Source organism: Octopus bimaculoides, chromosome 10 (genome assembly GCF_046866305.1).
Source record: "Octopus bimaculoides isolate indiv1 chromosome 10, ASM4686630v1, whole genome shotgun sequence".
NCBI lineage: Eukaryota > Metazoa > Mollusca > Cephalopoda > Octopoda > Octopodidae > Octopus > Octopus bimaculoides.
In genome coordinates this window covers 85,051,326-85,068,825 of record NC_142937.1, presented here as the reverse complement: position 1 = coordinate 85,068,825, position 17,500 = coordinate 85,051,326, and the positions used below count along the sequence as shown (strand labels likewise).

Genomic DNA, 17,500 nt, shown 5'->3' with positions numbered 1-17,500 from the left:
TCTATGGGTCCAGGATTAGTACTAGGAAAGAGATGTGCAATTTTAGTTTTAAGTTCAGTGTTGGGGATATAAGAGATCTTTTTGCAGAAACAACTGATTCAGGACGTGATTATTTTTAAAATGTCTTCATTAACTGATAGGTTGGAGATTCTGATAGAGATGTCGGTGACTATGTTATTAAAGGTAAGTGTAGGGTAATTTGATAGGACGTTGATATATTGTAATGATCGATTGGGTCTATGAAAACGGTGATATAGGTTTGTATTTAAATCTAAGAAACTGGCCACTTTGGTCTTATTTTCGAAAGAGATACTTAGGTTATAATTTTTCAAGAGTTTATGGAGGGCTTTCTTAGTGCGTTCAACTGAAGGTTAAGTTAGGTCAGTAGCTGTAAGGAGTGCATCATCCCTGTAGAGCCCTCCCTAGCGGTTAGAGAAGTGTTTTTTTTAATTTGGGAAAGAAGTAATAGGCCAACTAGGTTAGTAATCTGGGCTGAGTCATAAGAGCCCATGATTATATCAAAGAAATCCATAGATGAGTTGCAGATCCAGTAGTTATCCTTAAAGTAAATTAGTGTTTTCCTAGCGAAGATTAGAGCCTTAATTAAAAGAAAAGGCGATATGGAAGTATATAAATGAGAGATGTCAAATTGAAGGAAATGAGTGCAGGACTTTTTAGAAAGTGGGTGGGACCAAGTGATGACGTCACTAGTACAATGCAGATAAACAAATTAGCTATAACAGCTTGGGTCTGGCATTTGTAAATTGTGTTTAAGGGGCTCGCTAACCATCTTTCACAACCACAACCCCTCATTGCTTAACAGATTCTCAGATGCAATACTCGCTTGGAAACACAGGTTCTACTCATCGTTTACCCATTTTATTAAGTCTATGCAATCCCTTAACTATGATTATCCTTACCCCCACCACTAATTCCACTCTTTCAACTAAATTATTCCTTCTTATGATTATCTTTGCAAATTCCTCTTACCCACCACATCGAAACTCCCTCAAGTCACCCCTTCTTCACACGTTGTATTCTTTCCCCATTTTCCTATCTCCCTTTCAACCAAAACAACTCACAACTATCCCCCTGAACTAGCTACCAACCAATTCCTCCCTTCCTCCCTCTCTATCCACCTCTCTCTATTTACTCTCATATACTTCTACATACCTCAGTACTCACCTTCTACCCCAACCCACCTTCATTATTTGATTCCCCACCTCCAGCCTAGACTATCTATCACTAATTCTTTTCTACTCTAGGCACAAGGCCCGAAAGTTTTGGGGAGGTGGGATTAGTCGATTAGATCGACCCCAGTACGCAACTGGTACTTAAATTATCGACCCCGAAAGGATGAAAGGCAAAGTCGACCTCGGTGGTATTTGAACTCAGAACGTAAAGACAAAATGCCCTAAAATATTTTTAATGATATGAGAAACGTGGTGGAATGCATGTAATTCAGTAATTCAGCACCAGAAACACACAGCCATCTTACTTCCTATTTATAATTTAGATTGATCAGTTTCTTTTTTATTATTGTTGAGCTTTTATAATTTAAATTTAGTTTCCCAAGATTTTATCAAGCAAGTTAAAATATGTACACGCAAATATACACATACTAAACTATATATTTTGATAATATTTTTTAAATCATATATTTCAATATATTTTCTTCAGGAATCTCAGCAATAATGAATTGACATATATACCACTAAACACCTTTCAACATATGGCTTCCTTGGAAGAATTGTAAGTAAAGATATTCATATTATAGATTTGTAGTTTTTGGAAACTTTCAAAATAGTTCAATACTTCATATGGCTATAATCTGTAAATATATTTTATTTGGTATTGCATGACTGGAAAACTAAATTGTTTTTATGCTATATTACAACTCAGGAAATAGCGTCCTAGCTCATGTTTTCAACCAGTAGGTCATTTGTTTTTCATGTTTCTGAACGGTAAAAGATACAAGGGATTGTATTAAAAAAGCACTGGATTTTTCCAATTTCATCCCTGATATGCCGATATGTATCAGTGAAAGATATATACATACATGACATGCATTACATGCATACATAAATACATACATACATACATACATACATACACCTCCCTATGCAGCACAATGTTGTTGCTAAAACAATTTACAATGCCAGCTGAAAAAAGACTGTCATGAAATAGACTTAGAAAATCCCTCTGTTATGGAATACATTCATAAACACTAACTCAAAGAATACTGGTGGAATATTCCCATCAAAACTTCTGTCAAATGTAAACATGACAGGCCAGAGGTTGTTGATTGGGACAGAAGGGCAAAGGTATGTACCATCAGAGAGGTCAGCTGCTCTGCAGATATAAATATCTCTTTGAAAATCAAAGAAAAAGAAGATATCTATGGCCAGCTGCTTTGAAACCTCTAGCTTCTATATCCGGACTATGAATTCATATTCATACCGATATCAATTTACTAGGTTTTGTTAGTAAATGCTTAAAAGGGTTACAAGTGAGTTTCCTTGGCTACAAACTAAAGAGAAGAAATTAATCTCATTTAACATATATATACTAATATACAAAATATTAGTCTAACCGTTGCCTGCAGTAATATAGTACAAGCATGTTGGCTTGCTTCAATAGGTTCTGCTGACCTATATGGAATGTGACCAATTGATGCTCTTAGTGTTGAATTGATGTTTTTCTTTCTTTTATTCTTTCTTCACCCATGCTTATATTTTCTTGTTTTGGATTTATATTCTAATGTGGAATATTTATGTAATTAAGTATTCTCTAACAATAAATTCACTTCTTTTTTTGTCATGAATAATAAAAAAAGTTACTGTTTTTTTTTTTGTTTCTTCCAGAAATTTGAATAATAACAACATCAGGTCCTACGGAATGAATTCTTTCTTATTCCTGCCTAATATACATACAATGTATGTACAACACAATTTCCTCTCTTTATTTGTATTTGAAAACCAAACTCTTACTTTAACAGTAAATTCATTAGAAATAGTCCTTATAATTTTTATTACACTCGCAAAAAATATTCATGGACATATGAGGGGGTACTCAAAAGTAACTGGAAACGTTCTCTGTGGAACAAGCCTGTTGTAATTCAGTCTTCCATCACTAGAAGCCACTTGATGCGACCCTCAGGCATCAGTCTGCTGACTGATGTGTGGTCTTTAGTTGTACTGCCACATGGTGCATCTTTGTAGAGCTTCTCCCCTGTTCATCAAATTTTCTGGTGGTTGAAATGAAGGAACAGCGTGCTTCTATGAAATTCTGTTTTCTGCTGGGTAATACAGTGGTCAAAACAGTTGTCATGCTTCAAACAGCTTACTTGGACGCTGTCATGAGCAAAAAAGTTTGAGTGGTTTGGTCACTTGTTGCTTGAAAACCAATCCCATTCAGGACAATTGTAGATCTCCCGAATGAATGAAAACATCATGAAATTTCATGAACTGATCTTGGAAGACTGTCACTGAACAATTGACAAACTTGTTAATATAACTTGTGTGTCCTGGAGCTCCTGCCAATGAATTTTGAGCAAGGAATTGTAAATGGGAAGAGTTGCAGCAAAATTTGTGCCTCGCTTGCTCAAGGAAATTCAAAAGCAGTCACGACCGAATGCATGTCATTAGCTGAAAGAACAGTTGAAAGTTCAAAGGTCATCACTGGTGACAAAAAATGGTGCTACAGAATTTGCCGATGTGGAAGAGGTGAAGAAAAAAACAGGGATGTTAAAAGGCATCATTTTACAAGAGTTCCAGCACTGATTCAAATAGTGGAAAACGCACCTGGACCATTGCATTGCTTCAAATTGAAAATACTTCGAAGGTGATAAAAGTATAAACATGTAAAACTAAGTGAATTAAATTATATTGTAAAATTTCAGTTTCTTTTGGGTAGCCCCTCATAATTATATTGAATGACTGCGTTTTGTATAAAGATGAAAGACAGTAATTAGATAGAAAGAGCTGAGTTTTAGGAAAATTTAGGAAAATACTCATAAAAAAAAAAAATCAGTGTTTATTCAGAAATTACAGCAGAAATATACTAAAGCAAAAATTTACCATCAGTGAAATCAAAACATCAAAAATCCACATGAACCTGCTCTGCACCAACGTAATCCACTGTTAGCTTGATAAGAAAGCCCATAGAAATCATTCATAACATGGAAGCAAATTCTAATGTACATGATTGTAATGATCATGAGTTGGCAGATAATTTAGAACAATTGTTATCATTAATCTTTTACCAACTCCATCCATTTTAGCAACTTGTTACTCCCTTTTATTCTTTGATAAATATATTTTGATGGGTTATACCTAATGCTGGGTAATTTTCTTGGGAAAAGGAAAATATAGCTCAGCTATTGTTGGCAGTAAGTGTTGCTTTATGCTTTTGTATGTGATTTATTGTATAGCGTTCATGAAAATTTTACAGTTTTACATTTTATCAAATAGATATTTTTAGAATATGAGAATTTTTCTTTGGGACATGTTCAGAATTATACCGTGATTTATTTTGGGTCATGACTCACACATTGTTTAGAGAATCAGATTAAATGTCTTACAATATTTTGTGTCCTCGGAAATACCATATTGACTTTGTTTTTGTCTCTTCATGATCACAAGAGCTTAACATAATTGAATCAATTGAGTTACTTTTGAATGCGTTCTGCAGAAATTATAAATAAATAAATAAATTAGACAAAAATTATATTAAGTAAACAATTTAAAGAACCCACAGACAACAAGTTGCAAATTTTATTGTACCCAAATGCCATCTATACTATAATAAATATATAGAATTAACATTATTTACATTTGACGGATATTTGTCCTCATCTTGTTTGTTGTTAACACAACGTTTCGGCTTTCTTTTAAATTTGGAGTTTTTTTATAAAGAAAAGTAGAGATCAAGCTAGATGACCATTTTGTTATTCTGGGTTCAAATATTGCTAATAAAAAGAAAAAAAAAACTTACACTAGTCAATATGTAATAAGCACAAGCAATACATGCCTTGATATGAAATAAGCTTCCAATAAAGGAAATATTTTTATTTGGGGTTTTTAAACATATAAGTGGATAATACTCTTAGAAAAAAAAGCATAAGTGTCACAATATTAACCCCTTTCCTAAAATATAAGATCTTTGAATAAATACAAAGAAATTTAAATCTATCTGGTGAGTTCACACTAATATTATTGTTTTTTTTCTGTTTAATTATAGCCAAATGAATAATAACTCTAATTTGCTGTGTGGATGTCACCTTCCAGCTCTTAAGAGGTATATGAAGCAAACGAATCAAACAAATCTTAATGTCTCAGGAAAATGCATTCTTCCACAGCAAAGAGACAAGACTCTATGGGATCTAGATGCGGATATTCAAAATTTTTGTGGGAGTAGGTAACATTTTCAAAATTTCTGGTATCATTTATGATTTCATATAAGGCAGAGAGCTGGCAGATTCGTTGCCATGCCAGATAAAATGCTTAATGGCATTTCTTTTGTCCTTAGATTGTGAATTCAAATAATAAAGTACTTCAATAAAATCTAGAACTGGTACAACAATAACATAAAGCGCCAGTAAAACATTTAGGTCAATGTAATGGACTTGTTTCCTCCTGCTAAAATTGCTCATTTTGTGCCAAAATTTGAAACCATCGTTTCTCTGGCTATTCTTGTTCTGAGTTCAAATCCTGTCATGAGCAACTTATTTGTTGTAATTATTAAGGCTTCAAGCTGGCTGAATTGTTAGAACACCAGACAAAATGCTTTGCAACATTTCTTTTAGCTTTAAATTCCAAATTAAAATTCGGCTGAAGTCGACTTTGTCTTTCAATCCTTGTGGGATCATCACTTTGAACCAGAGACAAAGAGACAGTCCATGCAGTGAAACACTCCTCCTCACCTGCTCCAAAGAAGACCAAGGTCGTTTCATCAGTAGGAAAGGTGATGGTCTCAGTTTTTTAGAATGCAAAGGGCATTGCATTTAATAACTATCTTCAAAAGGGCCACACCCTCAATGAAGAGTGTTATGCCAAATTGCTGAGGTAGTTATGAAAAGCTACCAAGACGGAAACTGGGATCAATATAAACTGGGATCAGTTTAATCGACAAGCCTCTTCTACCAAATTTTGGGCCTTGTGCCTTTAGTAGAAAGAAAGGATTTTTATTATTAGAATTAGTAGCACACTGGGCAAAAATCTTTGTGGCATTTTGTCTGTCTTTATGTTCTGAGTTCAAATTCCACTGGCGACTTTGCCTTTCATCCTTTCAGGGTTGATGAATTAAGTGCTAGTGAAAAACTGGGGACAATGTAATCAACTAGTCCCCTCCTCTAAAATTTCAGGCTTTGTGCCTAGGGATTATTATTATTATTATTATTATTATTATTATTATTATTATTATTATTATTATTATTATTATTATTATTATTATTATTATATGTTTGACTTTTGCTTTGCAATTGTACAAGTTGGATCCAAGTCTCACCCAGAGACCTCAAGAGACAACAAGTTAGAAGTTCATGTAGGTGTTGTCTCTATTATTATTTTTTATTTTTATTTTATTTTTATTTTTTTAAATTTTATTATTATTTTTTTTCATGCTAGAATACTAAGGTAACAAGTTGGCAGAACTGCTAGAGCATTTGGCAAAAAATAACTTTGTGGCATTTGTTCCTCTTTAGTTTTTTGAGTTCAAATCCCACCAATGTCAGACATGGCTTATTTGTCTAAAAATTTATAGTTTTCCTATTTATACTTTAAAATTTGTTTCTTTTCATAAATACTTGTCTCATGACTTGTATTCCTGATACAAGATGGCTCTTAAATGTTAACATTTCCTTTCATTCTGTAGACTACCAACTTTTTGATCAAGTAGGCCGTTGTTTACAATGCTCAGGCTCAAACTGCTCTAATCCACAAACAATGAACTGTCCTGGTCCAGAGGTAAAATAATTAAATAATACAGTTTCTCTGAACTCCTAAGTTATTTTCATTTTTATATTTGATAAGGGGATGCTTTCCTGAAATATTAGACTAAGCATTAAACACACTATGTATAGCTATACAATACTTTTCATGATTTATTTTATTGGCATCACATGTATTGCTTAAAAGCTTTTAAAGCATTTATATCATTTATGCATTGCTAAGAAAATTAGTTATATTTCATTATCTGATGATATAATACTACACCATAATATATAATAATACATGTGTGTTTATGCGTGTCTGTATATATATATATATATATATATATATATATATATATATATATATATATATATATATATATATATATATATATATATATATATATATATATATATATATATATATATATATATACACACACGCACACATATCTACATATATAAGGGTCAGCTGAAAAGTTCATAGATACTCTGATGGAATACGACCAAATGAGGTTTCTTTCTCAACATACTTCCCCTTGTGGGCCACACACTTCTTCCATCAGTGTTACAGTGCTTGGATTCTATTGGTGAAGAAGTTTTTCATCAACTTTTTCTTGAACCTCTATATGTATTTATTTAGCGTCAAGTCTATGTAAATATTAAAATAAGAGACTCTATTACAATCAGTAAGCAAACTGATTGTAATATGTGCATATATGTAAATTCTAAGCAAAAATGAGATTAATAATCTTCAAAATTATATTATTAAACTTATTATTAGTTAGTTTAATCCTTCAAACATCAAAAGACCATTGTCACTGAATCTGTTTTTACTTATCATTTCTCGATTTCTATAGAATATGTTCCAATCATTTACGACAGTTGAATCAATTTGCTCATTCTCAAAGGCAGCAAGCTGGCGGAAATGTTAGCGCACTGGGCGAAATGCTTAGCGATATTTCGTCTGTTTTTACGTTCTGAGTTCAAATTCCGCCGAGGTCGACTTTGCCTTTCATCCTTTCGGGGTCGGTAAATTATGCACCAGTTACATACTGGGGTCGATCTAATCGACTGCACCCCACCCCCCGCCAAAATTTTCGGGCCTTGTACCTAGAGTAGAAAAGAATTTGATCATTCTCAACCATTTGTTAGCACAACAGCAATGGAAGAAGTTATTGTTACTTAACATTTATGTTTATTGTTACAGCCTGTATGTACGCACATTATATCTGTGATTGGCATTACGCTGAAGTCTGAAAAATCATGCAGCACCTACAGAAAATGTATCGCAGCTGAGCACAACAATATGAATACTTGTAATAACTGGACCAATGGCACTTCTTGTGTTTCTTGTTGCAAAGGATATAACTGTAACATGGGAGATTCCATTGGTAGGTGATTTCAATTTTACTGTTGTAATTGCTACTGAATTCTGTTTGAATAAATTTAAACAAAGTAGTTGATATGTACATACATACATACATACATATATATATATATATATATATATATATATATATATATATATATATATAAACATACATATATATATACATACATATATATATACATATATATATATATACATACATATATATATATATATATATATATATATATATATATATATATATATATATATATATATATATATATATATATATATATATATATATATATATATATATATATATATATATATATATGTATTATATGTATGTATATATATATATATATATATATATATATATATATATATATATATATATATATATATATATATATACACATAATAAATATATATATACATGTATGCTGTAATGATGTTTATCTTATTATTTGTCCCCTATGTATTGTTTTGCTATATGTCTATTGCGTTATCACCATGACGTCACTCTCTTTTACTTTTCCGCGAGCAGGTTGGACGCATTCATTTCTGTTTAACCTGACGTTTACAGTGAGTAAAGACTTTTCTAAGGACCTCGTAAATACGAGATCAAAAGAATACCATGACTTGGCTAAAAACATATCGAGGATTGTGAGTAACTGTTTTTCTAAAACTCAATTAATGTACGCATATGCACACACACACATATATATATATATTCACACATGCGCGTGCAGAAGCACGCGCACACATATATATACACACACACATACAGGGTGTGATGGGTAGATTGTCACCATTTTATATTTTTTATTTTGTGCACGCACATTTTTGCTCATAATTTTGTTGACTACACAGTATAGTAGGGTCAGTGGGGCACTCTCTTTGAGAAAGACTGCACCATGATGCAATTCACTCAGCCAAAAATTTGGAAATGACATGCGATACTACTTGGCATTCACGTCGGAAGCTCCAGCATGAACATTTCAGAATGTTTCAATGTCAATCTGGGGATATGTAACGAGAGTGATAAAAATCAAACATCCAGTCAACATCATGGAGTTTGGAGTGATCACTAGTGATGGTGACGTTATGCCTCCATTTCCAAATGGTCTCAGACTCAACATGGATGCCTACATCAAGTGCCCGGGGGGAGGATGTGCAACAGGACTCTGCACCATGCAATATGAGCAAGAGAGCCTAGACATGGTTGTCAGCTTTTTCCATTACTACTACTACTACTACTACTACTACTACTACTACTACTACTACTACTACTACTACTACTACTACTACTACTACTACGTCTTATATTTTCATTCTAACTTGTGATCTAAATGGAGATGTTGTGCATCACTCTAGTGGATTCTGTGGGAGAGAACCGAGGCTTTGACCTTGGTTCAAAGATCAAGAAGGAAACAAAGTTGCTGGAATTCTGTGACGTTAATGACTTTGTCATCTACAACATTATCCCTAGGAAACCAGTCAGCCACCTGATCACTTTTTAATCTGAAGAACATACAAACCAGATAGATTTCATTCTTCCTGAGAAGCCCTTCTCTGGTGAGGAATATACAACCTAACGTAGGTAGGTTGTTCGAGCTAGGTGGACTCTGAAGTAGAAACCAATTTGAAAAAGGAAGACATAGAAGTTTCAAGATTTATTGAGTAGTCAAAAATTAAGAAAAATACTTGTTAAAATGTATGATGATGAGATTCAGATTTACAGCATAGAGGTAAAATAGAAGTTCCAATAAGACAAGCGACTGAAAGCTACAAACCAAGTCAATTACTGGTCCAGTGTTCCAGCCAGAGTAAAGGTGGCATTGTTGTGAAACACTGAGTTAGATAGAGCAATATAATTAAGAGAAGAGACTTCATAATACTGAAAGAAAATGGACAGCAGAGAAATGTACCAGGAAGCCAGCAGAGAAGCTGAAGGATTGATATACTTAACAGGGAAAGGAACGGAAACTGAGAAGTTTGTTGATGTTCCACAGTATATAGGTCAGAGGTGCAAAATAATTTATTGCTATAAATAATTTCTTATTAGATAATTGGCTGTGAAGTAAAATTCGTTCTTTTTTTTTGTTGCAATTTTTTTAATGCTTTTATTTACAGCTAGAAGAGGAATTTTCAAAATTGCATGGGACCTACATTGTTAAAGTAAGATATTTCAGGTGAGTTGTGAACACTTATTAATTTTAACCAAACTAAACTTGTATGATTAAAAGATATTTCTGTAGCCGCCTACATCTGTACCGCTGACCCAGCGTAACTGTCACTTGTGCCAGTGGCACATTGGGTGATATGCTGTGCTTGAGAAGACTTGTCAAGCCAAGTGAAATCATAGTCATGGCAGATGCCAGTGTTGTATACATGGCACCCTTCAAATGTTGAGCCTCGCGGAGGCAGTGACAAGGGACCGAGGCCTTTAGCAATATACTGAGCTTGAGGAAGCCTGTCAAGCCAAGTGAGATTGTAGTCATGGCTGAGACTAGAGTTTTGTAACTGGCACCCCTGCTGGTGACATATAAAAAGCACCCACTACACTCTCAGAGTGGTTGGCGTTAGGAAGGGCATCCAGCTACAGAAACTTGCCAGATCGGATCGGAGCCTGGTACAGCCTTCTGGTTTACCAGCCCTCAGTCAAACCGTCCAACCCATGCCAGCATGGAAAGCAGACGTTAAACGACGATGATGATGAGTGTTGCTGTTGCTGCTGTTATTGTTGTTGCTGCTGCGAGCTTTGATTACTTCGGCTTGGGAGGATATAAAACTAAATTTGATGATACAGAATATCAGAGTGATTGAACCATGTAGCACACTAATCTAATTGTTTTACAGAAAAACAGACTTGTTTCATGTTATTTTTCCATCTCATATTTGCAAAAATTTAAGTTTTTATAGGCGACCACAATTAGTTTACAAAATGGTTGATACTTACACGAAGCATTTCATAATTACTTTTACAATTTTTGCTATTAATACCAAATAAATGTTTCTTCAAACTAGATATGTGCTGCACATAGCAAAGACTCTTTCCTTTCTAAGCTGTTAATAAACACCTTTTTTAATATTCTAATATTTAAAAAAAAAAATTTTCTCTCCTCAAAGACATCCCCGAGTAACAGCATATATAAGTATCTACTGCACAGTTCTAATACATATCTCTGAAGTAGAAGTCTGGTATAATATTTACAACATACTGAATTCATCAAAAACTATGGATCACCTAGACATTGAACGAGACACCATGAAATTAACTAGTGCAGGTAAGCAGTCATATGTATTTGTTATCACCTTTGCTATCGTCATCGTCATCATCATCATCATCATCATCATCATCATTATCAAGCATCGTCATCATTAGTGGCAGCGGCAGAGGCATCATTGTCATTATTATCGGTTGCTGTTGCATACCAAAGTAACATGGTGAAAGCTAGCAATACAATACTGAATGTTGGGATCACACTAATGAAGATCTTGACGAAACTAACATTATTACAATTTATTATCATTATACAGTTGTTTCTGTTGTCATTGTTGTAGTCATCTTGTCAGCATTGTCCACTTCTGACATGTGTTGGAAACATTTGTAACATAGTAACTTTTCCACTTTTTTAAAATATCATTCTCCTCCCATGCAAAACCTATTGTTTTTCAGGTCCGATTAACTTACTCATCTGCAAGTATTTCTTTGATTTAACATAATTGCCAATACCTTCAACATTCAATGCCCAGCCACTTTCTTTTCAACTGTCATGCATTTTACATTCATATTACATTTAAGTTGTAAAAGAAGATGCTTGTCTCTTGTCATCTTAGAAAGAGATCACATTATTGAATCCTATACAAAAAGTGTCAAAGAGGACACATTATTGAATCTTATCTACAAAACGTCTGTATAAAAGAACAAAAAAATCGTAGTATGGAACAATCAGAAATAGATGACATATATAAAGCATATACACTACCATTATTTTAACTTTACTGAAATATTTCTCACTTGTAAATTATGAATCAAATATATTTTATAACATGCAGATGATATTTCGCTATTTTCTAACATATGAAAGCTATCATAGTCTTTCTTAATGTAGTAAGAATTTCTGTTTTTAGCACATGAAACATATCCCTGTGCCATCTAATATGTAAATATTATATATGTTGTTTCAAAAATATTCACAATATTAAATACCATGTCCACTTTTCTTCTAGTTAGCATATAAGTCATGTTCATGTATATCGTAATATATTACATCACAGCTGTATATTTCATGTATGTAAAATGTGTATCTGTAATTTGTAATACCTACACAATGTCCATGCTTGCTTTAATACATATACCATATCCATGTTATATTTTCAAGTGCTTTGCAATGAAGAAACAACATCGAGTAAAAAAGGTTCGTTTCATTGGCCAACAACAAGTGGTAGAACTACTGTGAGGCTCCCATGTCATGAAAATGATGCTGAGGCAACAAGAAAATGGTTTGTTTCTATTGTTTTACTTCTGAATTTTCTTAAAACCATCAGTTTCATATTTTTATAGTATAGGAAAATAAAATACAGAACAAGATTAAAGTGATATAATTAATGTTCCTAAGTTCACATTACTTAAACTGGAATTTTACATCTTACGCTGCATATACTTTTATTATCTCCGCCTTGGCGAAGGCGGAGGTATTGTTTTCAGTTGTGTTTGTTTGTTTGTTCGTTTGTCCGTGGACAAAATATCTCTAGTTCCTCTGGATGGATTCGGATGAAACTTTCAGGGCTGCTTGGCCTCATGATGGGCATGAGTTGATTAGATTTTGGTATCGATCCAGTTCCAAACAAGGATTCTGGATTACTTGTTATATTTACTTTACATGAAGTATTACGATCTTACAGACTTTCAAGTTTTTCTCTGATTATCTCCCTCAAAAGCACGCTGCTGTTTCCAAAGTTTTATTTTCGTTTCTCTATTTTAAATTTTACTCGCGTCTCTATCTTAGTAGAAATTGAAGGATAAAGAAATCAAACTACATAAACAAACGGCAGCGAAACCGTTCAGAAATTAAATAACACTAACATATTCAGTAACAATGATAAATTTAATTTATCCTCGACAATTTTTAGTTTTACCAATTTTGAATATTTCGTTCCTGTTTAAAACCTCTTACTCACTTGACAATTGCATTTTTAGCTCTGCCTTGAAGGAAGCTTTACTTCTTGGACAAGCTGGAGAGCTGCAGTCTGATTTGGTATAGTTTCCAGTCTGATTTGGCATAATTTCTACAGCAGGTTGCTCTTCATAACACCAATCGCTCCAAGAGTGTGATAGGTGCTCTTTATGTGCCACTAGCACATATGTCAGTTATGTGTGACACCGGCATCAACCACAACTACGATTTCAATTGGTTTGATGAATCTTCTCAAGCTTGGCATATTGCCAAAAGTCTCAGTCACTTGCCGCTGCCACCGTGAAGTCCAACATTCAAAGATCATGTTTCACCACTTTGTCCCATGTTTTCCTGGGTCTACCTCTTCCACTGGTTCCCTCCACAATTTGGGATCGGCACTTTTTTTACACAGCTGTTGTCATCTATACACATCACATGATCATACCAGCACAGTCGTCTCTCTTGCACACCACATCTGATGCATTTTATGCCCAACTTTTCTTTCAAGATGCATACACTCTGTCATATAGGCACGTTGACATCGACATCCAGCGAAGCATACTAGCTTCATTTCGCTCAAGCCTATGCATGTCCTCAGCAGTCACACCAATGTTTCACTGCCGTGTAGCATGGCTGTTCACACACAGGTATCATATAATCTGCCTTTCACTCTGAGGGAGAGACCCTTAGTTACCCAACAGAGGTAGGAGCTGTCTAAACTTTTCTGAGAATATGCACTTTCAAGTCTTCTTCAAAATTGCAGCCGCTTGAAATGAAATGTTCAGCAAGTTCTGTCAAACTACTGTTATTGTGCCATGGCCTTCTACCATTTCATTTACTGTTTGCTTTGCGAGTCTTCTCTTTTCCTCAGCATACACTTGAGGTAGAAAACCAACTTAACTCGTATGCAGTGAGTGTGCTTCACATGATACCAAGCCATTTCCAGACACCAGCAGGCCTGTGTGACACACATCTATTCATCATCCCTTCTCTGATATATGGTTACATAGAGTAATTATCAAAATGTCATCTTTTTCAAGATGGATGTGTGTGATCTGAAAGAAATTTTGCCATTATTTCTTGCTGGTTGAGCAGTTATGAAAGCTCAACTACTGTTTTATCAATTGATAATAAGTAGCAGTTTATCACAAGAAGCATTATGATGTCAAATACTGTCTATGTTTGAAACTGTCCATCTTGGACTAAAGTAATCAGAATATTTTAATTTTGTTTTCCAGTATCACAAGAGAAAATGAGTTTCCAAATAACCTTTTTCAAGAAAATCCTTTCCCACGTTTTGGTGCCAGTATGTGGGAAGACCCAGATCTGTCCCATTGTTATGATATGGATTGGATTACACAAGCATTGCAGAATATCAGCAGCTCTGATTTTGATGAAAGTAAGTGAGCAACAATTAATTGGTTCAGGTGATAGTAGACCTAATTGCTGTTGTTACTGTAGAACAGAGTGTATAATATACGATCCAGATCAAAGCCTGTCTGAGATTTAAAGTCTCGGTAAGTAGCTTGCTTATGAACCACATGGTTCCAGGTTCAATCCCACCGCGTGGCACCCTGGGCAAGTGTCTTCTACTATAGCCTCGGGCTGACCAAAGCCTTGTGAGTGGATTTGGTAGACGGAAACTGAAAGAAGCCATGGTCTTGGTTGCTGAACTGTTAAGTCATGGGAACTTAAACACACCAACATTGGTTGCCAAGCGATGGTAGGGGGACAACCACAAACACACAAATATATATATATATATATATATATATATATATATATATATATATATATATATATATATATATATATATATATACATACGACGGGTTTCTTTCAGTTTCTGTCAGCCACATCCACTCACATGGCTTTGATCGGCCTGAAGCTACAGTAGAAGACACTTGCCCAACGTGCCAGGTAGTGGGACTGAACCTAGAACCATGTGGTTTGGAAGCAAGCTTCTTACCACACTACAAGAAGATGGATTGAACAGGTTTTGTTGCATATCACTACATGGTAAAAATGATGCAATAAAACAAGTGTACTGATATGTTATACAACCTGTTCAGTCCATATTCTTGTATTAATATTATGTGTGCATGTGTGTTGTGTGTGTGTGTGTGTGTGTGTGTGTGTGTGTGTGTGTGTGTGTGTGTGTGTGTGTGTATTTATACACATAGGTTATTTCCTGTTAAGAACATAGTAGAGTATAGTATAAGCTCGTTCACCTTCAGTTTTCACCCTGTGCTATCCAGTAGTAGTATTATATGTACTGCCAGGTTTGCATTGGGGCTTTCTTAGTGTCCGAATGGACAATTGAATAAGTTAGAGTCAACAAAAAGGAGTACAGTTGGACCTTTATTTGTAATCACTACAATTGTTTCCATGCAACGAAGTTCTCCAGGCTCGCAGGTATTTGGTTATGTAACCGTTTCCCTGCATTATGAGATCGATCTCGTTGTGTTTCCTCAGGTGATGTATAAATATCGTCTCCGTAAACTCAAATTCTTGGCTTCGAGCACATCTTTTCTGTCTGTCATGGCTTGCGAGGTAGTAGTAGTAGTCGCAGCACAATACATTTTTTTATACACTGAGTGACTACTACAACCTATCTGGCTGAATCCAGAACCATATGGTTGAGAAGCAAGCTCCTTACCACTCATCTATGCGCTTGCTTATAATCATGCCTGCACCTACATGTGTTGTACTTTTATTAGAGCATTCAAAATTAACAGAAATATTATGCATATTAACTTAATATGTTTTCTCTCTTTTTTTCTTTTTGCAGATAATATTGAGAAAAACTCACAAAAACTTCTAGGTATCTCGAAGAATGCTAAATATTTCCAAGAAATCGATGTTGTGTTGTCTACAGACATTTTAGAAAAAATGATGCCGTTGATACCCGATATATCTACTAATATAACAACGAATAATATACTTCAAAGCGTGAATAACATGATCGATGCTCCAGAAGACGTATTGGTTATTGCACAAGAGTCAAACCAGAGTGCTAATGGGTAATACAAACATAATAGTAGTAGTAGCAGCAGCAGCAGCAGTAGTAGTAGTAGTAGTAGTAGTAGTAGTAGTAGTAGTAGTAGTAGTGGTGGTGGTGGTGGTGGTGGTGGTGGTGGTAGTGGCAGTAGCAGCAATAGTAGTGGCAGCAGCAGCAGCAGCAGCAGTAGTAGTAGTAGTAGTAGTGGCTACTACAGCATTAGTGAATTAATATAGTTCATCACAAGTGTATATTCTCTTTTACTCTTTACTTGTTTCAGTCATTTGACTGCGGCCATGCTGGAGCACCGCCTTTAGTCGAGCAAATCGACCCCAGGACTTATTCTTTGTAAGCCTAGTATTTATTCCATCAGTCTCTTTTGCCAAACCGCTATGTTACGGGGACGTAAACACACCAGCATTGGTTGTCAAGCGATGTTGGGGTGACAAACACAGACACACAAACATACACACAGACACACACACACACATATATGCATATATATATACGACGGGCTTCTTTCAGTTTCCGTCTACCAAATCCACTCACAAGGCTTTGGTCGGCCCGAGGCTATAGTAGAAGACACTTGCCCAAGGTGCCACGCAGTGGGACTGAACCTGGAACCATGTGGTTGGTAAGCAAGCTACTTACCACACAGCCACTCCTACACCTATATGTGCAAGTTTAGCTGTTAACATAATGAGAATATGCAAATTTCAGTGTTGTTTTCTTGTTTTTATATTTTTCACAGAATGTTGGCCGTCATAGAGAGAATCCCAAATGAAGTTTTCCTGGAAGAGCTGCAACTAACAGTTTTATATTCCAATCTTGGCATTGGTGTTAGCACAGTAGATAAGGACAACTTCGATGGTTTTACCTATGCAATTGAATCTGAAAAGAATGGAACCAAAAAAATTAATACGGTACAATGCTATCTTGAGATTACACTGTTATTAATCCTGTTGTCTAAACACCTCAGCTGGTACAGTACAGTAGACTGAAATACACTA

General features: G+C 34.8%; 1 protein-coding gene across 2 annotated transcripts in view; it reads left to right on the top strand.

Annotated features, from left to right (window-relative positions):
- The window catches only part of LOC106882741 (adhesion G protein-coupled receptor G6), a 55,061-nt gene that overhangs the window by 22,063 nt on the left and 15,498 nt on the right, over positions 1-17,500 (top strand). For both annotated transcript variants that reach the window (XM_089358911.1, XM_089358912.1), the window contains 12 exons: positions 1,681-1,752; positions 2,865-2,936; positions 5,242-5,414; positions 6,874-6,965; positions 8,142-8,325; positions 8,854-8,972; positions 10,443-10,501; positions 11,439-11,596; positions 12,695-12,815; positions 14,728-14,888; positions 16,281-16,512; positions 17,242-17,413. In XM_089358911.1, coding sequence (XP_089215037.1) covers positions 1,681-1,752; positions 2,865-2,936; positions 5,242-5,414; positions 6,874-6,965; positions 8,142-8,325; positions 8,854-8,972; positions 10,443-10,501; positions 11,439-11,596; positions 12,695-12,815; positions 14,728-14,888; positions 16,281-16,512; positions 17,242-17,413 — 1,615 coding nt within the window. The remainder of the gene's footprint in view (positions 1-1,680; positions 1,753-2,864; positions 2,937-5,241; positions 5,415-6,873; positions 6,966-8,141; positions 8,326-8,853; positions 8,973-10,442; positions 10,502-11,438; positions 11,597-12,694; positions 12,816-14,727; positions 14,889-16,280; positions 16,513-17,241; positions 17,414-17,500) is intronic.